At 44.0% G+C, this 25,579-nt stretch overlaps 1 protein-coding gene across 2 annotated transcripts in view; it reads right to left on the reverse strand.

Annotated features, from left to right (window-relative positions):
* LOC137641591 (pleckstrin homology domain-containing family A member 3-like) overlaps positions 1-25,579 on the reverse strand; it is a 48,644-nt gene that overhangs the window by 10,476 nt on the left and 12,589 nt on the right. For both annotated transcript variants that reach the window (XR_011044553.1, XM_068374299.1), the window contains exons 2-4: positions 18,535-18,656; positions 3,680-3,820; positions 3,391-3,446 (exon numbers count right to left, since the gene is read on the reverse strand). Coding sequence is in view for 1 of the 2 variants with exons in the window: in XM_068374299.1 (XP_068230400.1) it covers positions 3,391-3,446; positions 3,680-3,820; positions 18,535-18,656 (319 nt within the window). In the remaining variant the exon portion in view is untranslated. The remainder of the gene's footprint in view (positions 1-3,390; positions 3,447-3,679; positions 3,821-18,534; positions 18,657-25,579) is intronic.

Here is a 25,579-nt window from a genome sequence, read left to right on the forward strand (position 1 = left end):
CGACGGAACACCGTAGGTTCGCGCGACGGAACACCGTAGGTTCGCGCGACGGAACACCGTAGGTTCGCGCGACGGAACACCGTCCGTCCGCGCGACGGAACACCGTAGGTTCGCGCGACGGAACACCGTAGGTTCGCGCGACGGAACACCGTAGGTTCGCGCGACGGAACACCGTCCGTCCGCGCGACGGAACACCGTCGGTTCGCGCGCGGGCGAACATTGGAGAGCATATGCGCGGACGCGCATGAGCGTAGACGTGCAGGCACGTGGGCGTGCGAGCGAATGATCGCGCGGGCGAGCGGTCGCGAGGGTGGGCAGGTGAATGAGTGCGAGTCCGAGGCGGCGAACGCAAGCGCTTGCGTGATGGCGAGGAAATGCGCTGCCGCGTGGGCGAGGAAGACCGCTGGCGATGTGGATCAACAGGCGATCGGTGGTGAGCTGGTGATCGCTGACGCGCAGGTGGGCGATGGCGCGTCGGCAAGCGACGGCGCGTTGGCGAGCGGTGGTGCATTAACATAACGCTAGCGAGCAGATGAAGAATCGCGCGGGTGCGTAGGCGATTGCCAACGCGAGAGAGACTAGCGATGGTTAGCGCGCATCGCGCTAACAGAAGGCGCGCAGGTGCATCAGGAAGGTGAGCGCTGAAGCCAGCTGTTAATCAGGCGATCCTAGACGGTTAGAAAACCGTTGGCGCCCATTGGTGTGTGGCAAAGAAGGGCGCGCAGGCAGATCGATGGCGATCGTTGACGCGTAGGAGATCGCTGGCGAGCAGGTGAACGTTGACGCGTCTAAGGTCGCTGGCGAGCTGATGATCGCTGGCGAGCTGATGATCGCTGACGAGCGGAAGGCAACGCGTGGAAGCCTGTGCATAGAAGAAGAGTCCTTGACCCAGACCCGAACCGAAGTTCTAGATCGCGAGGGCGAACGTGGGCGCACAGGGCGCGTAACAGGAACCAACAGGAACAGCAGGGATGATCATCATGAGAGCGCTGACGAACAGGAGAGCGCTGAAGAACAGGAGAGCGCTGAAGAACAGGAGAGCGCTGGCGAACAGGAGAGTGCTAGCGATCAGGAAGCGCTGATGTAATTATGTAATTTAAAAATGAATGAACACTAAAGAAAAGAACGAAAACCCCGAAAGGAATCGTTCTACAAGCTGAAAAATAACAACTACAATTAGATTCATAAACTAATTGAGATAAACGTACGGCGTAGCAACCCCCCCACACGGAAAGGAAGCTACAAGGGCGTAGTAACACGTAGAAAAAGGGTGAACGACCTCAAGAGAGAGAGAGAGAGAGAGAGAGAGAAAGACCGAAGTCAAACTCGATCGCAACCCATAAAATTACGCCGTGGTGGCCTAACTGCCGAGGACTCCACGTAGATATCGTACACTAGACACACAACTCTGAAAAGGAAACTTACTGATTTCTATATTCAAATATATATACAAACATGAAAACATGTTTACATATATATTGAGTAAAAGAAAAGTAAGCGATTAAGTAAAGACAAAACAAACAATGGCTGCCAAGAGAGGACCAAGACAGAGATGTCTGTCGCAGTCCGAGCCAAAAGTGAAAGTGAGCATTCATCTGTGTGTGAGGGGGGGGGGGTAGCTAGCTACCACTCCCCCCCCCCGCTAACTAGCGCGGGGGTAATACACCCTCGTTAAATTCTAATGGCTGCGCTAAAAGGTAAACCCCCCAATGTAAATAGCCTGGCTTGTATTTCGGTTACGGAACAAATATAATTTTTAATCATACAAAAACCACTGCAACTAGATCTTGATGCTTTGATAAAAAAAAAGTCAGCCCGCTAGTCACCATGGCCAGATATCCTATCTTCAGCGGTTTTATGATACTACTATCTTCTCAGCTGTGAGATGTAAGAACATAAGTGGAATTGATTAAAGAGACCTTTCATTAGTAGTACAGTAGTACCTCAGTATATGAGCTTATCAGTTTCAGGAGCAACTTTGTAAAACAAAACATTTATTTTCTGTAAGAAATAACGGGAACTCATTCGATGCATTTCACACATCCATAAATACACATGTATTGTACATTTTTAAAGGTTTTTAATGTTGCATCAAGAGAAAATTATAATTTCTCACATAACAAATGAATATAAATTAATAATTCAACAAAGGATAAATATTGACAAATTAACTAGCACTTTATTTTTGTGGAGAGTTGAGGCTGGCATACGGGACACGAGAGGAAGAGGGGTTTACTGCTTGGAGGGAGAATCTTCTTCCATGAGAACTTCTCTCTCCTGATCAGCATTCACTATCAGTGACCGAGTCACTTAATTTACACTTTAAGGACACTTGGTTATCTTTTTTTTTTTACATTTTTATAAAGAATTAAATTTTGACAAGAAACCTTCTTTTTGTTAAAATTGCCCGAAAAATGGGTAAAATTCCCATGAATACAGAGGGAACAGTGTGCGTGGCTTATGAGTACTACCGGACTAATTTCCTGCTAGTCTTGTTAGTACCTATCCACAAAAAAATGCACATATAGAAGGAAATCTTTCCATGCAGACCAATAAAATGCTTGTTAAGTATACTAAATTGAAATTTCATCCTTGTGTACAAAAATGCTTAGATTCTCAATTACTCATAAACTGAGATACAGTATTACTGTAGATTTAAATGAAACCATTTCTTTTGGGTTCTATAAATTACATTTGTTTCATGATGATCCCACTTCTAGTCATTATCTTCCCCACTGTTATCCCTATAATAAGGGGTTAGTTGCCTGATGTCCCCACTCCAATGCCCACCAAACCTCTTCTCTCCATATCATCCTACACCTTATCTTGCCATCTAATTCTCAGCCTCCATCTTGATCTACTCCCCTTCACAGATTGGTCCCAAGCCCTCTTCACCCCCTCTCCACCATCCACAACACATGCCCACACCATCTCAGTCATGAAACTCTTACCATCTCTGTAATCTTTACTACTCCAGCTATATTTTTCCTTTTATAATTTTCCAATCTTTCAAAAAGATTCACCTAATCCACCTCTGCATTCTCATCTCTGTTCTCTCAAGCTTTGCTTCCACTTTTTGTCTTAAAGTTCAAGTTTCTGATCCATACATTAACATGTGCTATACATCTTAATTTTTACCTTGATTGGCATTTTCTTATCACCTACCACTCCAGCTACATCCTTCCACTTTCCCCGTGCCTCACATCCTCCCTCCTGATTTATAGCAGATCGCAAGAATCTAAAATGTTTCACTTATTTTATAACTGCTCCCTTATTTTCATGTATGGCTATCCTTTCTCAACCTTCCTTACTACTTACCATAGCTTCAGTCTATTCAACTAAAAGGTTAGGAGACCTTAATAGCTGTACAGTAATTGTAAATCATCTTACCTTTCTGTAGAATTCTGCCTTGTTGTGATAGGTGTTGAAGAGGAGGTTTTTCTTTCCTAGAATAAAAAGTAAGGGAAGGTGCATTAGAATTTTTATTATCTTTACAGGCTTTTAAAATGGCCATTTTAAGAATTAAATTTCAAATAAGAAAATAAAATGAATAACATGGAACAAAAATTATTATGCTACATTGCAGTACCATACAATAAAAAAACCAGGATAAAGCACTGAAATGTTAAATTTACAGTGTGTATTAATCTGTACATTTTTATACATTTACTCAACTAACTTTTAGGACGGTGATTGGAGCAACAGGTGGTTCGCTCAGTTGTGGAGTTGTTGATGTATTGGCTAATTTCATGCATTCTTCTAAAGTGACAATGAAGTTATCACAAGTGGCTGAAAGCAATGCAGTAGATTCATCCAATTTCTGAAAATTTAAGCAAACTAAAGGTTCAAAAGCTTATAAACTATTCACTATCACATGTACATTAATTTTAATTACATCCAAAATGTTAACGTATCCTTAATTTTAACTTATTTTCAAAGACAGTTTTTATATCTTTAATTTGTATATTTTCTAGATATACAAATAAGACATACTTAGGAATGTTCTCGGTCTGAGCTGGAAAATAGTAACTGAAGCTTTATAAAAAGGTAGTAGGTGGGTGAGCAGGCGGTACTGACCGCCTATCTTTTTGGAGACCATGCAATATTTCTTGCAGCAAAAAACTAGTTTATTGTTTTTTAGTTAAAATAAGAATACAAATCTTGGCTTTTTTTTTCTTTATGAGACTCAGCCCCTTATGTGGAAGAATTGTCTTTTGAATTAACTGGGAGAGATCTACTTCCACCAAAAACATGCTTTCCCAGTCATAAATATCTGCAGGGTAAGAATGACTTCTATAAACATCTATACAGCCTAGTATAAAAATGTTGATATAGTAGGACACTGAGCAAGAGTGCATCTTTTAAGGAAAACTTCTATGAAAACAGAAGTTTGTTCCTCCTACATAAGGTTGGCTAATGAGTTGGTATGCAGCTATATAATCAAATGAGGCCAATAAAAGTAATGGGTTTGGACCCCATCAAGAGGGTCAGACCTGGGCATCCCAGGAGTACTCAGTTTCAAAGTAAAGACCTAAATAACCACTAGAGGTAGATAAAGTGTGGCCATGCCCCCTTTGGTCTAAAGGTTAAGCAAGAGTGATGGGTAATTATGTATACTGACCTTCAAGTTTTAAGCTCTGTAATGATCCACACTTTTATCAAGACTTAGTTCAATACGTATTCAGCTTTAAAGTTGCCCCAAAGAGAGGAAGCAAGACGGTAGAAATATTCAAATCCCTCACCCATACAGCTCCATCCTTATGATCACCTTTGCACCTTAGGTGTGATGATTTTCAGACCATGTGGAGCTTGCCTTGCATCAAAACCTGTTGAGCAGCCACTACAGTTCCTGAACAGTAGGTGTCCAAAGACTTGTGGACAATAAGTAAAGATGGTCTATTGACAACAAATCCACATCGCCAACCTGTGGAACAAAGCTCCTCCAAAAAGCCAAGGACTGGGCAATTCCACTGATTTTTTCAGCTCTACCTACACTGGACAGTTATCCCCTAATCATGATTTCTAATCTAACACACAAAAAATTAAGTATTTTTCAACATTTTGAGTCTACCAGTACTAATAAATAAGCGCTGACACTCAGGTATAAGATTTTAGTTCCTATTCTCATACAAGCAAAAGACTTAAAATGCTGATGACCCTTAAAGGGGAGAGGCGGCCTGTAAATTTAGAAATTTCGCCAAAATAAGATTTTGCCATTTTCAAAGAGATAAGGGACCCTGCTGTTGCCAGACGAAAGATGAAAGCAATCCAAAGTATATTAATCATAAAAATGGCAATTTATTGTGCCCATATGACACTGTCAAATTTCGTGTTTCAGCTGTCAGACATCAGGTGACAGAGTTTTTTCTTTTCTCATTTATTGGATTTGATATTAATTTCATGGGCTACCGAACGCCATTTTTCCCGGCGGCATCGATGACGTCACAAATTGATTGTTTCTGGAAATTCTGATTATTTCTTTAGTGTGCTTCGATCAGTAAGAGAGAGGGGTATTACTTTTGTGCTTGTGAGAGATATTTCAGTGATTTTTCCTTTTTGTATCATATTTTATATTTTTACTCATAAACATCAATCATGCCTAAGAGGAAGAATTCAATGAGGCGTTTAGCTGATATCAGAAACATTCAAACGTTCAATGAAAAAAGGAAACGTGAACTTGATGAGAAGACAACACTCACTCAAACGTTTGGTACAAAGAGTAAACAGAGCCACGTGGGATTTTCATTGTTCGTCGGGACATTTTATAAAACTCCTCGAAATATTAGCGAAACAGAGGGTTTGTTTGTTGATAGTGATCATGAACTTTCATTAGTGCTATCTGATGATGAAGATTCATCTGAAATGTTATTTGAAGATGAAACTTGTCCAAGTGAAGTGCAACAAAGTGATGCAACACCTGTTGCTTTGGGTGCTGAACTGATAGGTAAACTTTTGAAAAAATACTAGTGAGATCCTTCCTGTTTTATCAGAACAAATAAGTAATGCTATATCGAGAGCAATTTGTGGTGATTGTGGCAGTAAACTAAAACTTTGTTATGAAAGAAAAAATTTAGATGTTGATTTGAAATTTAAATGTAAATGTGAGTTTCCTGAGAATTTTCATAGTTCAACTGTAAAATCAATTGAAAATGTAAAAACTGAAAATATTGGTATAGTAACTGCTTCCTTTGTTTATCAGAACATTCTGAATGGGGGTGGCTTGGCAGCAATGAACAACACAACAAATGCCTTGGGTGCCCCACCTCTTGCAAATAGCACTTACCAACGATATAAAAAATACGTTGAAACTCTTGCTGAGAAGGAATATAATGATATAATTGGTGAAGTTGATAAAGGAATCTTTCAACATTATGAAGAGATGGGATTCACACCTGATGAAGATGGCGTATTAGACGTTGAAGTGATTTATGATGGTACCTGGATGAAAAGGGGATATAAATCTCCAATAGGTATGGGTATAGTAACAGAAGCTTATACAGGGTTTGTGCTTGATGCTGAAATATATTCCAAGAACTGCAATGCTTGTAATGTTATTAATTCTAGAAAAAAGAAAAAAACAATAACTCATGAGGTACATGAGGCTAAATTAAATGAACACAAAAGTAGTGGAAATTGCAAGAAGAATTATGAAGAATACAGTATTCAGGAAAAATGGTAGTTGATACAGCTGTTCAATTATGGCAACGATCTTTAGATAGGAAATTTAGGTATCGTGTTTATGTAGGAGATGGAGATTCGAAAGGATATAAAGCAGTAGTGGGCATGAATGGAGGAACTGGACCATATGGCACTCAGTACCCAGTGTTGAAGGAAGAGTGCATCAATCATGTACAGAAAAGATTCAAATTTCTTTTGGATGAACTAAAAAAAAAGGTGTGTGAAGAAAACAGTAACAATTAAGAATGGTATTGAGAAAATTACCTTCAGGAGTACAGTAGGTGGCCTTGACAAATTGAGTAATAACAATAACTTAAATATCAGCAGATACTTTGGATGTGCAGTTAGAAGAGGTGTTAAAAATAGAAACGACCCAATTGGTGAAATAATAAAGCAAACAATGGCCATGTTCAATCATATCACAAGCACTGATATTAAACATGACCATTCACTTTGCCCAGAAGGAGAGGAAAGCTATTGCTTCTACCAGCAGGACATAGCCAAAAATGTCCAGCCTAGAAGCCGTCGCTGTCTGTCCTCGTTGCTGTCGAGTAGAGTGATGTTATTCCTGCCTCCAGCTTTGAGACAGACAATATCATACTTAGGGTGCCCTTGTCTTGATGACGGCAGCGTCGTCAGCACGAGAAGTCCTCATTGTTTTGAGGAGGGCGACATGGCCTGCTGCCGCCTCTTAAGACAATGAACTATAAGACCCTTGCCCCCTTCCCCTCTGTCGTCTTGCGACGGCGTGTCGTCACAAGATTCTTTCGCTGGTATTCTGACAATCACCCCGGCTAGCTGGGACGGTTGCGTTACCAGCAGGTGTTCTGCCAACAGCAGTTAGATCCTTCGTCTCACTGCTGCCTTCTCTCTGACTTTCCTTCCTTGATTGGAAGTTGATGAGAATGAGGGAGGGCTGAGACGTCTTATGACAGCCATCAGCATGAAACCTGATATACTTTGAAAGTCCTCAGCTCTCTCTTGAGTTGCCATTTGCATTCTTTAGCCGCTGGCTCTATTGCCGGCACCAGGACTAGTATGCAGATGGATGGGAGCCAGAATCTGCCAGATTCTTCCCCTTTCCATTGGAACTTTCACTCTAGAAGGTAGATTGTCATTAGGCATATAGTCCTCTGATACTTCCCAATATTATGTCCATTCATAATAGTGGGAAACCCTACTCCTTTAATCTTTCTCTCTTTCTTTTGGTTAGCACTGTCAGGTACTAATTTACTGCCGACGGTGACTACCGGCAGTCTGCTGAATGTAATTATACAGTAGTATATAAGTTTTCCAACATATCCTGTGTTCTCTATCGCAGACCTTTGTAGAGACCACACTCTTTTATTGCGGTTGAGTAATCCCTCAACACCCAGATGGTTTTCTTTGATCATCTGGGATTTACAATACCTGATCTGTATTAATACAGTACTACAGGTGGTGGATGTTGGTCGTCTTTTGGGTTTTCAACAAGGGGACGGGCTCCTCCATGAAGGTGTTCGACGGAGGGATCCATGCACGACGATCACCTCCACGGGCTGACTCGTCGCGGCTGCCCGTCCTCCGAGGCGACTTCCTCCGCTGGGCGGATTGAGACACCTTCAAGGGGGACCTACGCCTTTCCAACGGGGGTCTATAGTCCGAGGCTGAAGCCGACTTGCGGCTGTCGGAGGCCCTTCTAGGAGGACTGTCTCCGGTAAGCCTGACCGCAGTGCCCGTGACCGTAGTAAGGTCTTTAAGCTTACTGCGGGGTACTAGGACCCACTCCTCTTGTTCCTTCGGGGAGGCACTCCTCCTGCTCTTCTTTCGCGGGGAACGAGACCTCCTCCTGCTAGATCGAGACCTCGACGGAGAACTAGAGACAGACCGCCTTCGCCTGGATCTGTCTCTCTTCCTTCTGTGTCTCTTCCAATCTTCCTCCTCCGACGACAAAGAAGACCCAGCTGCGGACGAGTACGATAACTCTCCATAACGGGAACGCGGTACGGGTGGAGCCTTGCTCAACAGCTGTTGCGTACCTGACGATGAAAGCTGCAAAAACATGTCGGGAACCGCCGACGAAGGTGCTGGAGGCGCTGACGGTTGATCCACGAACGGAAAGAAGGAGCTCAAGACCTCCTTCGACCCTCAACGGCGACCTACACGGCGTCCTTGGTAGACTCCATCCAAGGGGATCCTTCTGCGGGGAATCTTCTCTCTCTGGGGCGCATTCCGCTGTGGAAGCGCCTGAAACGTCCACCCAAGAATCTGGGGAAGAAAAAGGAACATGTTTATTCCACATGGGGTCCCCAGCCGAGACGTGCTCCCCTTGCACAAGAGCAACGTCCCGCGGACCACCACTAAACATACCCTCAGGCCCCTCACAAACCTGAACAGATACAGACACCCCAGAATCAAGACCTTCCTGGGGAAGAAGCCCTGACTTCTTCCCCTTAACCGACTTACCTCGTCCCCTACTCTGGGTAGGGGAAGAAGAAGGGACTCTATCCGACCTTTCGCCAGCCGATGTTGCAGGAGAAGAAAGACTAGCCTTCCTGGGAGACCGCTTCGAAGACTTCTTCTTCTTAGTCCCGAACTTAACCCACTGAACCTCGCTCCACGTAACACATTCGGGACACGTGTCCGAAGGCGAGCACACTTAACCCTACACGTGGAACAAAGGGTATGCGGGTCCACCTCGGGCATCGATAAAAACGCACCACACGATTTCCCGGCCCTAGGCCCAGGACAACGGCGGGTATGCTCCATTTCGCACTAACTCAATACCGCCAGACACAGGAACGTAGCGGAAAAAGAAAGGGAACGCAAGGAAAGCACAAGGGAACACAAGCTAAAGCGCGAAGCACAAGGGAATACAAGTTAAAGCGCGAAGCACAAGGGAGAGCACAACGTAAAACACGTGGTCACACACACGGTACACAACACAAAGGGTCGCACTGAGATGTGAGGGGCGTCGAGATGATATCACGACGCGACCAGAGAACTTACTGAAATTCGCGACCCAAGGTCACATGTGGCCTGCCTCGGCATTGCCCTCAGGGCACGTATCCTTCCGCCTAGGCCTACCATTACACAAAACTCTGGCCGTTTGGGAGGAGGTTCCAGGTAACTCCTATGAAAGTAGTTCGAGGTAAGTTCCTGTGTTGGAACAAACAGTACTACAGGTGGTGAATGTTGGTATAAAATACTTACTAACACTAGTTTCTGGAGTTTCTCTCCCTTGTAACCTTCCCTAAAAGGGAAGCTTAGTATTAATAAGGACGGAGGTCTCATCAATAGTCTGGGAAGAGAATACACTCGGATATGTGTCTTTTCTTATTTCCCTTCCAGCTTACTATTCTAAGCTACCATATACAATAGTGATTGCTATTGTTATCATATAATGCATGCTTTATATATCCGTGAGATACAAGATATTGTACTCGTTGAAATTTTCTCCTTCTTGACAGGATGATCCTGGGAAGAAATGTGGAGCGATGTTCTGCAACCACAAGGGGAGAGACTTCTGTGGCCACACGAAGTGTAGGTCTCATGCCCCCTGCTGCATCATCACAGGAGTCCTGAAGTATTGGGACCCGAAAGGCTGCACCATTTGCTTGACTCTTCTAACCAATGGCTTCGGCGAAGCCCCTTCAGTTACCCTAGCGACTAGGGACACGGCGAGGGATACCCTTCACAAGTGGGTAAGGGGGTTCCAGAACTCCCGGGACTATACCTACTGAACAACTCCCTGAGGCATATGTTGTTCCCAAGGCCCTTCCTATCACGGTGGTGTCCCAAGAATAGCTTCAGTCTCCCTTCATCCAGCAAAAGGTTGACTCTGACACCAGTAGGACCGTAGAGAACATGGACATCCAGCAAGTGAGGATGTCAGAAGTGTCCTCCTGCAAAGAACAACACCTGCTGCACGGCATCCCTGAAGAGGATGAGGATCTTCCCCTCATGGAGGAAGAAGAATCCCTTTCGACGGCGACAGAAGACCCCCACTCTGCTTTGGCTGCATACCAGTCGTTACCATCGACGTCCTCTGCACCGACTCTACAACCTGTTGCTCAGGCCAGTGCGAGTGATGAGATTCTGGCGTCTCTTAAACTCATGGAGTCGTTCCAACAGGAGCAGAAGGCCATGCAGGAGTCCTTCAGACAGCAGTAAAGGACCATGCAGGAGAAGATTGACCATCTCGGGGCCGTCAAGGGCACGTCTAAGAAGCCTCTTAGTGTCCGATCTCCATTGCTCCGAAACCAATCCCTGGAAGTATGCGGAGCACATGCCCATGATGGATGGGAAACTGTTTGTTTCTGAGAAGCTGGGAGCCAGACCTATTGAAGACCTCGAGTTCTGGCCTAGCTTCTCTGCTTATCCCGAGTGCCATGTGAGACTGTGGGATGAGAGTGCAACCCGAGAAGAAACGGTCCCTAAGGAGGTCATCTTGTTTGAACACGATAAGGCGTAGGCCATCCTTTTGAAGACCCTGAAGGGATCGGACTATATCAACACTAAAGTTTCAGCGCTGAGCAAGAAGCACACTACTTTTCTTGCCCCTTCCTCAATCTCCTTTCCCTTTACAGAGAAAGCGTTCGGCTCTGTTGTCAAGGCTGCCGACGAGGGAAAACCCTGCCCAACTTTGGAAGAATGCAAGCCATTCTCCCTCACACTGCCTACTAGTGAAGGAAAGTGGAAGGATGTCCACCGAATCTTCTCCGTCTCCAAACTAGATCCAGAGATTGCTGGACAGCAGTTCTGCGAGAGCCTTCCTAGGTTGCCAGACCATCTTCTGAAGAAGGAACAGGAGTCGAAGGAGAGACTTGCGGCCTCTCTCTCTCATCAGAACTGCTTGGAACTAAGTGCGACCAAGCATAATGCCCCAGAAATCTTCCTGTTCCTGGCCAAGTCTCACATGGGTACCCTTGTGAAGGACTTTTACGTTTTCCTCAGGGCGAGGAGAGCTTGCAGAGAGTTTGTCCTGGCTGCAGCAACCATTTGGCACGAACCACGGAAGTAGATTACCTCAAGCATCTGGGGTAAAGACCTCTTTCCACAAGATCTGGTCCAAAAGGTCATTGCGAGGGCAGCAATGGAGAACATGAACCTTCTCCAAAAATGAGGTATGTCCTCGAAGAGGAAGTCTTCTACGGAGGGAGGTCCCCAACCCAAGAACAAGAGGGCAAGGAGACCTCGAAGACCTGCGCAAGTTCCTGCCATGACCATGACCACAGTGCCTCAGACCACCTTCCAGATGGTCCCTCAGCAGCTAGTAACTCAGTCACCTGTTTTCAACCCTACCTTTGAAAAGCAGTCGACTTCCTTTCATCCCAGCCAGAGAGGAAGAGGTTCCAGGAGAAGTTCTCCAAGAGGTAGTTTCTCTCGGGGCTGAGGAGGACGTGGTTGCAGAGGTAAGTCTGCAGGACCCTCCAAGCAATGAGGGGTTTCAGGTAGGGGGCAGACTCCATCATCTTCGGGATCGCTGGACCTTCAATCCCTGGACCCACAGCCTAATTACGAATGGACTCAGGTGGAAATGAAGGAAAACTCCGGAACGTTTTCCAGAATTCTTCCAACATTCCACCCCCTTGTTAGAAGAATATCTCAGAACTCTTGACCAAGAAGGTGAAAAGGAAAGCGAAGTCCATCAAGTTCCAGGGAAGGCTGTTTTGTGTTCCGAAGAAAGACTCAGACAAATTCAAAGTCATTCTAGACTTGTCTCCTCTCAAGAAGTTCATCGAGAACAACAACACATAAGGACCCTTCTGCCAAAAGGGGCGTTCACAATCTCAATAGACCTGGCAGATGCTTACTGGCATCTCCCGATGAGTCGCCTCTCCCCCCCCTACCTAGGATTCAGACTACAGAAGAAGTAGTTTGTCTTCAGAGCAATGCCCTTTGGACTGAACACAGCCCCAAGGATATTCACCAAGCTAGCAGATACAGTCGTTCAACAGCTACGTACCGAAAGTGTTCAAGTGGTAGCTTACTTTGACGATTGGTTGGTATGGGCAGCATTCAAGATTACTTGTCTGCAGGCAGCTCAAAAAGTGATCCAGTTTCTGGAACATTTAGGCTTCAAGATCAACCGCTTCACTCCAGCTCAACAGTTCCAGTGGTTGGGAATCCAATGGAACTTAAAAGTCACACCACCTCTCCATTCCATCCAAGAGGAGAGAGATAGCGGGGTCTGTCAGGAGACTAATCCGTTACAAGATGACTTCAGGACGCCAACAGGAGAGAGTCTTGGGCTCTCTACAGTTCGCAGCAGTGACAGACCCAGTGCTAAAGGCACGTTTAAAAGATGAATCAGGTGTCTGGAGGAAATACGCATCGAACGCTGGAAGAGATAAACTAAGGTTCACTCCAGCCTTGTTGTGCAGACAATTAAAGCCGTGGTCCACAGCCAAGAGTCTGGCGCGGATAGTTCCACTGCACCCACCACAACCATCGGTAGTGATCCATACAGATGCCTCCTTGGAAGGATGGCGAGGTCATTCTCACGACAGGAAGGTGCAAGGGACTTGGTTGCGCCAGTTCAGAAAATTTCATAACATTTTGGAAGCTATGGCAGTGTTCCTGACATTGAAGAGACCATCTCCTCGCAGATCAACCCACATCAGGTTGGTCCTGGACAACGAGGTGATAGTAAAGTGTCTAAATCGACAAGGCTCGAGATCACCTCACATCAACCATGTGATGTTAGCCATCCTCTACCTGGCAAGGAAGAAGAGATGGCACTTATCAGCAGTTCATCTACAAGGGATCCGCAATGTGACGGCGGACGCTCTATCCAGGTGAAAGCCCACAGAGACAGAATAGTCCCTGGACGCAGACTCATTCTCCATCTTGGGAAAAGTCCCAGAACTGCAGATCGACCTCTTCGCAACGAGCAACAACAAGAAACTATCTCGTTACGTAGCCCCTTACCTGGACCCTCAAGCAGAAGCGATGGATGCCATGTCTCTAGAGTGGAACAGGTGGAATTACATCTACCTGTTTCCACCAACCAATCTCCTGCTAAAAGTCCTCGACAAGCTAAGATCCTTCAGAGGGACGGCAGCGGTGGTAGCCCCCAAGTGGCCCAAGAGCAATTGGTTGTCTCTAGTCCTAGAGTTGAATCTGAAGTTGTTCCCACTGCCGAATCCAGTGCTGTCCCAACTGGTCCAGAAGTCGACTGTCTACGCTTCATCCTCGAGCCAGCAACCTGCATCTCATGATTTTCTCGCCTTAGCGGCGAGCTAAAAGTATGGAATCTCAAGGGATAAAGTTGACTTCATTGAAGAGTACAAGTCATGTTCTACTAGGAGACAGTACAAATCATCATGGAAGAAATGGGTGACCTTTGTGAAAGAAAGGAAACCGACAGAAATGTCGATAGACTTCTGTCTTGCATTCTTCATACACCTCCACGAGCAAGGTCTGGCCTCTACTACAATTACCTCTTGTAAGTCGGCCCTGGCTAGACCACTTCTGTATGCTTTCGAGGTGGACCTCTCAGGTGAAATCTTTAATAAGATTCCGAAAGCATGTGCTGGATTCAAGCCTACAGCCCCACCAAAGCCCATCACGGGGTCTTTGGACAAAGTCTTGCACTATGCTTCGAACCTGGATAATATTCCCATTGAAGGAAGATGCCTCTCTGTGTCCAGTAGTGTCTTAAGGTCTATCTTCGAAGAACTTTAAACTTCAAGGAGTGACAGCTCTTCAGAGGCGAAACCTCAGGATCGAACCTGTCTTTAAAACAACTGAGAGCGAAGCTCACCTGCTTTATTCGCAAGGCGGATCCTGACAGTACACCAGCGGGTCACGATCCGAGGAAAGTTGCTTCTTTGCTGAACTTCTTTCAGCATATGGACTTTGAGAGACTTTGCTCGTACACTGGGTGGAAGTCATCCAGGGTCTTCTATAAACATTACGCAAAACAAATACAAGAAATAAAACATTTTGTGGTGGTGGCTGGTAGTGTGATTAAACCTGCCGTCTAGTGCTGCGATTGAACAGTGGACTGTTTTGGGACTTTACAGTGCTTCGGGTGTGTGGGTATACGTACCCACTTGTGCAGATCACAACTATGGTTGACGCACTGTTCTGAGTAGGTGCATATCTGATCGAGACACCAGTGCCGAGTGAACGTTTGCGTTACGGTGTTTTATGCATTTCCGAACATCTGACTATGTCAGATATATTTGGTTTTCACATCTTCAATTGTGCGGCATTATTTTGATAATGTATTTTTAATTTTTCTATATGAGAAAATATGTGTTTGATGTGTTGTATGCTGGATCAGATACATACTTTGTTGTGACTACATTTTGATAATCTAGTTGCCTAATAAAATACTTAAACTGTATTTGTGTCTTATTACTGCTCCCTCAATTATAAGCTAATAAAGTATGTTAGAGTTTTACTAAACCTTTTATGGTGTTTAGGTTCTTGAAGTCATAATTTTATTTTCCTAAAGGTATCATGACCTTAGGTACTTAAGGTAAGTTAACAGGGTACCTTTCAAACTCTACCCTTTTTGTTCCGATGGGAAATACAAACCTTGAATCCTTATTGTTGACATCGACATTTCCCTGCTGGGGGGCAGGATGCACTAAGCCGGCTTCAGGTTTGGTATGCCAGAGAGATCATTGGATTTCCACATATAAGTCTAGTAGACCAGATAAGGAGAATCTATTCAAGGTAGAAGGCACTTACACAAACCCACATCTAATAGTAATTTCAAGACATTTCTCTAGCATACTTCCATCAGCACGACATGGCCTGAGCCCAAAAAAGGGATTTTGACGAAGGAAAAATCTATTTCTGGGCTCTACCTGTGCCGCTCCGTGAAATGCTCCTATTACATCATTTCTAAGGTAAAAACTGCTATGAATTTACCAGAGTAAAAAGTTGCATAGGAATGCCAGGTTGAACCCAGTTCGCTCACCTAATAAGGTGTCGGTATAATAATACTGGGGCGTGATAAATCACAACCAGAGGTCTCGTACCATTTAGATATCTCCTCTTCAATATCCCTGTTACAGCGAGGTGCCGTTCAACACCCACCTCCGAACTCCACTACCAACAACCCAACCCACGCCAGTGACGTCACTCCTTTTTCATAGCACTTGCAGTTCACTCTTGTGTTATTCTCTGCGGTGTTTTCGGTGTTTCCCTCAGGATTTTGTGCACGATGTCGGATTCTAATGTCTCCCCATCTAAGTTAAGTACTAGATCTATGAGTTTTGAGTCTTTGGGGGTAGCCTTGCCCTTATTTTTATTTCTATCACAGTTTTTTGTTATTCACCATTCATCGGCCCCGCTTCGCGACCGCCATGTTGGCTGGCTACCTCCTTTCACTCGTTCTTAACGCCTTACAATTAGTCTTCTATACTGATTGTTTTTCGTTTCGAACCTTTTCGCTGGGTATTATCACCGATCACACCCTGTTTTATATTATTATATTTTTATATCATATGTTATTATATTATGCTACGTATCATAGTTTTGAACTTATGTTGACATGCCTGCTCGCCTTCGGGCACTTCCTAGTTGGTTTACTTCGCATTATAGCGTTTTTACCCAGTGTTTTTTATCTTTACCACCTAGTTATTTTGCTTTAGTTTGAGTGGGACTCTCGCGAGGCAGTTTTAGTTTTAATTATTTGTGTTATCCTACTGATCGGCATCTACCCGATATAGTGTTATGTTGGCCCCCCGGTCCAGCTCGGTACTTACCCGCGCTGGAGGGCTCGGCTTAACCGATTTTGATCAAAGTGTAAAATCTATTTTTGAATGAGAAGGCCATGTGGTCCTGATGGAACCAACCCTTTTGCTGATTCCTCCCAAAATTACTTTATCTGTGGCCATTTTTGCTTAACGGAAAGAATAGGAATGGAGTCACAGTAGTAGTCGGAAAGGGGATCCACCGGGTACCTAGAACGGCACCCCTTCCTTTTTGCCACTCTTCCCCCCTTACAGCGAAGTGTTAAATCTATCCAGGGTGAAGATTGCCATGTGTCGTATCTAAAAATACATCCCCTGATGTTATACGATATCCTTTATTGGATACTCATGCCAGGAATTGGAATCCTGGAGACCTTTGGTTTTAATTTTATGGAAGTATCACTGTAGCAAATATCCCTTAGAAGGCTACCTATAGCAACCCTTCCATCAACACGACATGGCCTAAGCCCAAAAAACATGATTAACTTAGCCTACATCATTGACACCAAAAACTTGTGAAATACCAAATCAACTCATAAAGAAATAAAAAATACTGAAATTGGCACTAATTGATCACTGGTGGTAACAATATTCTCTATAAAATAAGTAAAGATAATTACTGTACTTTAAACAATCCAGTAAAAGACAGCTATGCTGGTGAAGATGATTGATCTGCTAATTGAGCTACACATTAGTTCACTTAACACCTAATTACTTACGAAAGTGAACAGATGAAAAGGTATGAATACAATGATTCATTGATTTTCAAAAATATTTTAGTCTATCTTGCAGTGAAAGTACATGGGGGTATTCTGTTAAGGAAAGTGACTCAGCCCCAATAATACATTATTATTTTGGGGTTACATCAAGCACCTACTACTTTTTGTTTTTCAACTTATTTTTTTTTTTTTAAACTATTTAAAAAATTATATACACTAAGTTGAACACTGAAAATTTTATTGGCATTCTAATTTTTTATACTGTATGTATTATTTTATCAATGTATAGAACTCACTTCTAAAAGTGACTATTTTTCTTATGGAAATTTTTATATTTTTCTTAAAGTGAATGTAAAGATTTTATATTTGGAGAAATCGGCCTTCGGGGAATTTTAGTAAAAATTTATTAAATAGATTTTGCTATGTAAAGTATAGTATGAGCTTTTAGCAGTGATTCTCCTCACCACTAGAAATCATAAGGAGATAATCATCAAATTTCGCGGTTATTTACACTAAGCAGTGGCCAATCCTTCCATCAAATTCCAAAATATCATTCCTCTCACACAAATATATAGTGTATGCCTAAATGCACCTATGCGCACACATGTGCACGACATGGCTACTAAAACATAATTCTTGTCTATGCATTTTTCTGGGTAAATATTGTACTTTTGGCATATTTACCAAAGCTATTGTCACTGACACTTTATGCATCTTCAACATACTGTAATCATAACATGAAAATTGTAAATATAAAAATGAGCACATGAAGAAATACAAAGAACATACTGTAAAGAGACATGCAGCAAATGTTTATTTACAAATACATCTACCATAAAGAATATAAGAAAACTGACAATCCATTCCACAGAAAATTATAGAAAATTGTGGAATTACTGCATAAGGATACAGTACTAAAATAGATAGCTTTCCCTGGATTTAGAAAAAATAAAATTAATAAATATGTACCTAGGTCAGAAATGTGTACGGCACCAGACAAGCTTACATAAATACAGTCTTTTTAGCAATAAAACAAATTATCTTCATAAAAAAAAAAAAAAAAAATTGAAATAGACATTCTCCTAGCCAATAACGCAATTATCCGAATTTCCAAAAATACCAAGCCAGAGTTAGTGATTCCACACCCCTTAACCTGTTGGAAATACTGCAGAACTATGAAAAATGAATTAGTCCTCTGAAGTTGACCTGTGGCTCCAGGTGTCATATACGCACATGTGTCTTAGATAACAGACTTTCATGTCTAAGACATTTGAAGATCATAAATTTGGATTATACAGTATATAAGTGATAGGTTAGTAGTGAAACCAAGTACTGTACTACAATATCAGATAATCATGTTTTCAAGAAATGGAATAATTTAGCTACTAAGCAAGAACTGAGCAGTGTGCTTATGTTACATTTAAAATACTCAAATATCAAACCTCAAGATCTGGTCCATCAGGATTATTAGCTGCAGTCTTCACACTGTAAACTTGTTTCATTAAAAGGTCGCAAGTCAATCGTAGTTCCGACTTTTTTGCTTTTACAGTGTCCCGTTCTTGTTCTGTAAAGATATAAATTACTCGAATAAAACAACCATAAATATCATAAAATATATTTAATTACTTAACATACACACACTCAAGGAGAGTTAAAATCAAAAACATACCGGGCTACTTCATTTTGAGTAACATGCATAAGAGTTGTGTATATAACTACAGTACTGAACGCAATATATACTGTACTGTACTTGGGTTATTTATAACATTTTATGCTCTAAGAAAAATTCTTCTAACTTTGGTATATTAATACATCAGTATTGTAAACAGAATGTTGACTACTGCTATTTTAACCCTTTTGAGTACAATTGCATATATTCTATGTCTGGAAATTTTTAATTCTGTCTTCGATATGAATGTATAGTAATCTACGTCTAGGTAAAGTATAAATTTTCTTTCTTTTACTAAATTCACAATTCTACAGGACATAGTTAGTGAACGTTCTGGGTATGAGCGAGCGTGTTGGTGGTTGAGGGGCGTAAGAGTGGGAAAGAAAATTAGCGGCATGAGAAAAGGGAGACAATGGGTTTCAGTTTTCAGGAAGTTCCACTAGTGTCAAAAAATGTGACTGACAGTACAAGCCTTTTATCTATTGTCTCAAGTGAATTTATTTCAGTTAGCTTCTTAGTTTCTTGAGCTTTTCCTGGTGATCTGGAATACAGGAGGTGTCCCAGAAAACTGGGGAAAAGACCTAATATGCCCAAATTTTGAAAAAAGGAGACTAACCCCAAACTCCATGACAGAGGGTTTTATTCGTGTAAGAAATAATATACATACATATCTGCTTGCAGAAACCCATGATAAAATAGGGCTGCAATACAATATAGATTTACAAATGACTAATAAAATAATTCACAATGTACTGATAGCATGATAGGTGAACCACAATATAGCGTGGGATTACTATACAGTAGTTACTCAACTTACAAACATTCAGATACAAAAATAAATCCAACTGAAATCCTAAATCTCAGATATTGTATCAAAACTTAATAATGAAATACTTTAACAAAACAATATCATGACAAATTCGTAGATAATTTGTATTTTTCCTAACTATAAAAACCTTAGCTATTTAATAGGGGTATTACTTTCAGCGTAGCTGAAATGACGAGCCATTAATTTCTAACGAGGGTTAACTACCCACAGCTTGCTACCGCTCCCCCTTACACACCTGTGATTGAGCTCACTTTGCTTGGAGGTAGGACTTAAAGGGGGATAGGGCTGGCAGGCAAGTTTGGTTAAATAACTAAGGTTTGTATAGTTAGGATAAACACAAATTATCTACGAATGTCATTTGTTCCATAACTGGAATACAAACCACGCTATTTAATAGGGGTGACTCGCCCATTAGGAGGGGTGGACGTCCCAGCCAGTCAGGCTTTTTGGCTTTGCCCGGGGGCTCCTTATCTGAGTGTTAGCACTCAAGAAATAAGGAGCCCCTGCACCTCTCTGAAACCTTGTTATGCAAGATCTGCGGCCTATGCAAGCTGTGTGTGAAGGTATGTAGAAGTGTGACTCGTCCTAGAAAGCTGTTCCGAAGTTCTTTAGGTCGAAAACTGTGCACTAGGACTTTCCCAATACCACCTTGTCAGGATATGGGGATGTAACAGTATTAATCTTAATACTAGGAACACAAGGGAGCATGGTTTACCTGCAGTGGTTTGAGGTCAGCTATGCAGAGAACCCAGGATGCTACTGGGGGGATGATGAAGAAAAGAATAATGGCCAGTCAAACCTTTTCATTCATGCAGACTAAAACTGGGTAACAATGTCCTCAACCTTCTGCTACTTGTCCAATAAGGAGTTTGAGGTTTTAAAGCAGCTGTTGTGCAGCCACCACAGGACCGATAGAAAACGTATCGAGCCTCCTGTGGGTCATGTCTTGCAGGTAGTGGGATGTGAACGTGTTCTGACGTTTCCACACCCCTGCTTGGAGAACCTGTGTCACTGAATAATTTTATTTTTGAATGCCAGGGTCGTAGCTATGTCCCTGACATCATGTGCTGTGGGGCGATGTGACAGAGGAGGGTCTGTATTCAGTGCAAGGTCAATGACCCTGCAAATCCATGATGAGATGGTGTTCTTGGTGACCCTCCTCTTAGTCCTTCCTGTGCTGACAAATAGTGCTGGCACACGAGGACAGGCTGTGGCTGTTCTCTTGAGGTACAGCCTCAAGCTCCTTACTGGGCATAGTAAGAGATGGTCTGGGTCATCTGTTACAGTACGGAGACTAGAAATACGAAAGGAGTCGAATCGAGGATCCACTACTCCCGGGTTCTGAGTCTTAGCAATAAACTCAGGGACGAAGCTGAACGTTACCTCTCCCCATCCCCTTGAATGGGCGACGTCATATGAGAGACCATGAAGTTCGCCAAAGGTAGCAGGAACACTGTCTTCCAAGTCAGGTGGCGATCTGTTGCCTGGCATAATGGTTCATAGGGAGGTCTCTTAAGAGATCTGAGAACTTGAACCACGTTAAATGGGGGAGGTCTCACTTCCGACTGGGGGCAGGTAAGTTCATAACTCCGTATGAGTAGAGAAAGTTCTAGCGATGAAATAAAGTCCATTCCTTTCAGTCTGAAGGCGAGGCTTAAGGCTGAGCGATAGCCTTTCACTGCTGAGACTGATAGGCGCATTTCTTCACACAAATACACGAGGAACTCCGCTAATACTGGAATAGTGGCATCGAGTGGAGAGATACCCCTTCCACGACACCAACCACAAAAGACTTTCCACTTTGCCTGGTAGACTGCTGCTGATGATTTCCGCGGATGTCCATACATCCTAATCGCAACTTGTTGCGAAAATCCTCTCTCGGGGAGGAGATGCTGGATAGTCTCCAGACATGAAGTCGTAGCGAAGCTACGACTTTGTGGAAGATGTTGGCGTGTGGTTTTTTGAGTAGATTGTGACGTGGAGGAAGTTTTCTTGGTGGCTCCGTTAGAAATTGCAGAAGATTCGGGAACCTTTCAGCATGAAGCCATAGCGGAGCTATGAGGGTCATTGAAAGATTGACCGATGTTCTGATCTTGTTGAGTACCCTCCTCATCAGACAGAACGGGGGAAAGGCGCAAACGTCGATGTTGTCCCACAGTTATTGGAAAGCATCTTGCCAGAGAGCCTTGGGGTCTGGGACTGGGGAACAGTACAGCGGGAGCCTGAAGTTCAGGGCCGTTGCGAAGAGGTCCACAGTTGGAGAACCTCACAAAGTCAGGACTTTGTTGGCTACTAGATGATCCAAAGACCACTCGGTACTCACTATCTGAGATGCTCTGCTGCACATTCCTTTTGCCTGGAATGAAGCATGCCAAATAGTGGTATTGAGTGGATTTTGGCCCATCTCAGTATCTCTACTGTTAAATGGGATAGTTGCTGCAAAAAAGTACCTCCTTGTTTGTTGATGTAGGCCACTACTGTGGTGTTGTCGCTCATCACCACCAAAGAATGACTTGACAGGTACTGTTGGAGCTGTTGAAGGGCTAGAAAGACAGCCTTCATCTCTAGGAGATTTATGTGGAGGTACTTTTCTGACTCTGACCAGAGGCCTGAGGTCGTGTGGTGCAGCACGTGGGCCCCCCACCCCTTTTTTGAAGTGTCTGAAAACAGCATCAAATCCGGGGGGAGGACGAGAAGATCCACTCCCTTTCGTATATTCTTGTCTGTCACCCACCACTGGAGGTCTGTCAGTTCCGCAGGTCCCATGGAGATCTGGATGTCCGGGGAGTTGTATGCTTGATTCCACCGGGACTTGAGTCGCCACTGGAGGGATCTCATCCTGAGGCGGCCATTGGGAACCAGACGGGCAGCGATGAAAGGTGACCGAGGAGATGTAGCCACGATTGGGCTGGAACTTCTTCTCGTCTGAGAAAAAGGTCTTGCGACCTTTCTCAGCCTTGCTATCCTGTCGTCTGATGGGAAGGCTTTGTGGAGAATGGTGTCTATAATCATGCTCAAGTATACCAGTCTTTGAGTGGGAAGCAGAGAGGACTTCTCGAGATTTACCATGATCCCCAGATCCTGGCAAAGTCTCAGAAGTTTGTCTCGGTGTTGAAGAAGGGTTGACACCGAGTCTGCTATGATTAACCAGTCGTCCAGATAACGGAGGAGACGGATGCCAATCCTGTGTGCCCAAGATGATATAAAGACCGAAGCACAGCACCTTGAACTAGTATATTCTGTTATCCAGGCTGAATCTTGAGTACTTCCTTGAAGATGGATGGACTGGGATCTGGAAGTACGTCTCTTTCAGGTCCAGTGTGCACATGAAGTCTTGCGGTCTTACTGCTAGTCTGACCGTGTCTGCTGTCTACATGCTGAACGGAGTTTGTTTGACAAACGTGTTCAGAGCTGAGAGGTCGATGACTGGTCTCCAACCTCCAGACGCCTTTTTTACAAGAAAGAGTCGACTGCAGAAGCCTGGGGATCCGTCGAAGACCTCTTGGAGAGCGCCCTTCTTCAACAAGGTCTGGACTTCTGCCCGAAGGGCTTGCCCCCTTGCCAATCCCATGGCAAGGGAGTTCAATGACACTGGATTCCTAGTTAGGGGAGGTAGAGATGTTATGAACGGGACGCCATATCCTAGACTGATCACGGAGATTGTCCAGGAATCGGCCCCGAGTTGCTTCCACCTGTTTGCGCAACTCTGTAGGCATCCCCCCACTGGTGGAAATGCAGGGGGACTGCCTATCCTAGCGTTTGCAGCCTCGGCTGCTCTCTCTAGGATTTTTACCTCCCCTGGAGGACTTTTTGCCTGAGCTTAGACACCGTTGTCTTTACTGCAGTTGTCGTCGTAGTGGTCTTGGTTGGACGGGACTGCTGTGATGCTGGAGGTTTATAGGGCTTAGATGTTAAAGCTCTATGGAGGAGGGACTCTTGATAGGACTTTCTCCAACTCTTAGCAGCTTGTTCCACATCCTTAGGCTCAAACAGAACAGACCCCTCTATGGAGGAATGTCTGAGCCTATTGATCTCGGCGCTAGGGACCTTGTGATGGAATCTCTCAGCTACTGCATTCCGACGTTTCAGGATGGTATTTGCCCACAAGTTTGAGACTTGGTGTGCAAGAAACTCGACCATGCGAGTACCTGAGAGAACTACCACGAACTAGTTTGCATAGCACACTTCGCGACCTTCTCCTGGTTGAGGATCTCAACTGCCGGTTGGTGAAGCGGAAGAGCTGAACAAGGCTCCTCCAGGATCTCGAAGTACCTCCCCTGGTGTACGCGAGGGGGTGGGAGGAGCTTGTTTGTGGTACCGGAACAGTTGGAGGAGGACATCTCGGAGAGCTGCTGGGTGATCTTGTCCCTGGTACTATTTACCCCTCGGAGGATGGTCAGGAACAGGGGAAACTAAGCCGTCAGCTACCGTAGAGTCTGGAGTGGCAGAGGAGATGGGTGACGCCACATGAGACACCTCTGACACAACGTCGACAAGTGTCAGGGGATCTATCTCTGACGGTGACGACGACTGCTTGACAGAAGCACCCAGGGGGATGTAATCAAGCAAAACCTCCTTGGAGGGCGCGCCCGTGAGCCCCAAGTAGGACCAAATCTGGAAAAGGGAAGTTAGTGACATGGCCTCCCCCGGGGAGGAGAGGTGGTGCTGCTTCGCTAGGGGAAGGAACGTCATCTCTCGAGACCTGAGGTTGGACAGAAATAATTTGGGCTACGTTACTACTCGATGGTCTCTTGAAAGAGACCGACTGAGTAGAAGCTTCGGAGGAGGTTTGGGCGATGGAAGAAGAGGCCTTGGGTTTTTCTTCCTTCAAAGCAACCTTCGAAAGAGAAACATCCCGCTTGGATTTCTTCCGCCGTCACAAAAACCTCTCCCACTGGGAGAAAGACCACTCCTTACACTCACTACACTTGTTGACACTATCACACCGTTGGCCCCTGCAAGAAGGACAAAGGGCTTGAGGATCGGTCTCGACCATCGACATGAATGTTCCACAGGGGCGGTCGGGAAGACCAGGGCAGGTGCGCATGGTCGCAGAGGCCAACTTCACGTACACAGTCTAAGAAAAAAGAAAAGAACAAAAAGCATTAATGGCTGCCAATTGTCAGCGAGGATGAGAGCAGCAACGTCCCATCAGCATCTGAGCCAAAAGCAAAGTGAGCTCAATCACAGGTGTGTGAGGGGGAGCGGTAGCAAGCTACCCTCCCTACCCCCGCTAATTAGCGGTGTGGGTAGTTAACCCTTGTTAAAAATTAATGGGTTGTCATTTCAGCTACGCCGAAAGTAATACCCCTATTAAATAGCGTGGTTTGTATTCCAGTTACGGAACAAATATAATTTAATATAGTAAGAGAAATGACATTTCCAATATCTATTGACTTTTGCAGCTTAAAATCGTAGGCATGCGAGTTCGGTGAAGCCTATCTAAGGCCAAAATATAGCAAAATTAAACTTACAAACAGCTTCTTGGAACCTATTAGGTTTGTAAGTTGATGGCTTTCTATATACTGTAAGCAAATGCGATTTTTTCTCAAGTTATAGCACACATGTCCATCTGCTTTATTAGCAATATCCCTGTCTGGTAATCTATCTTGAAAATTTATTGTAATGTCTGAACCTCACCATCCTTTTGAGCTAGGGATGGAGCATATAAGGGAGCCTATATGTCTACCTGCTGAGTCATCAACAGCAATTGCCTAGCCCTCCCTGGTCCTAACTTGATGGGTTTGGGCACTGATAATATGCATACAGTATATGGCCAGTCTCTAGGGCATTGTCACTGTCCCTTGCCTCTGTCATTCATAAGCAACCTTTAAACTAGTGACCTGCTTCATGGAGACTTCAAGAAGGCAAGTTCCATAACAATCTAGTTAAGTAGTATATGTTCCTGGAAATGCATGACAGAAAACAACCTTGCTCTTCATTGTGACCTTCCACCCAAACGTCTGCAATACAACACAATTTACAGTAT

Source organism: Palaemon carinicauda, chromosome 5, assembly GCF_036898095.1.
Source record: "Palaemon carinicauda isolate YSFRI2023 chromosome 5, ASM3689809v2, whole genome shotgun sequence".
NCBI classification, from domain to species: domain Eukaryota; kingdom Metazoa; phylum Arthropoda; class Malacostraca; order Decapoda; family Palaemonidae; genus Palaemon; species Palaemon carinicauda.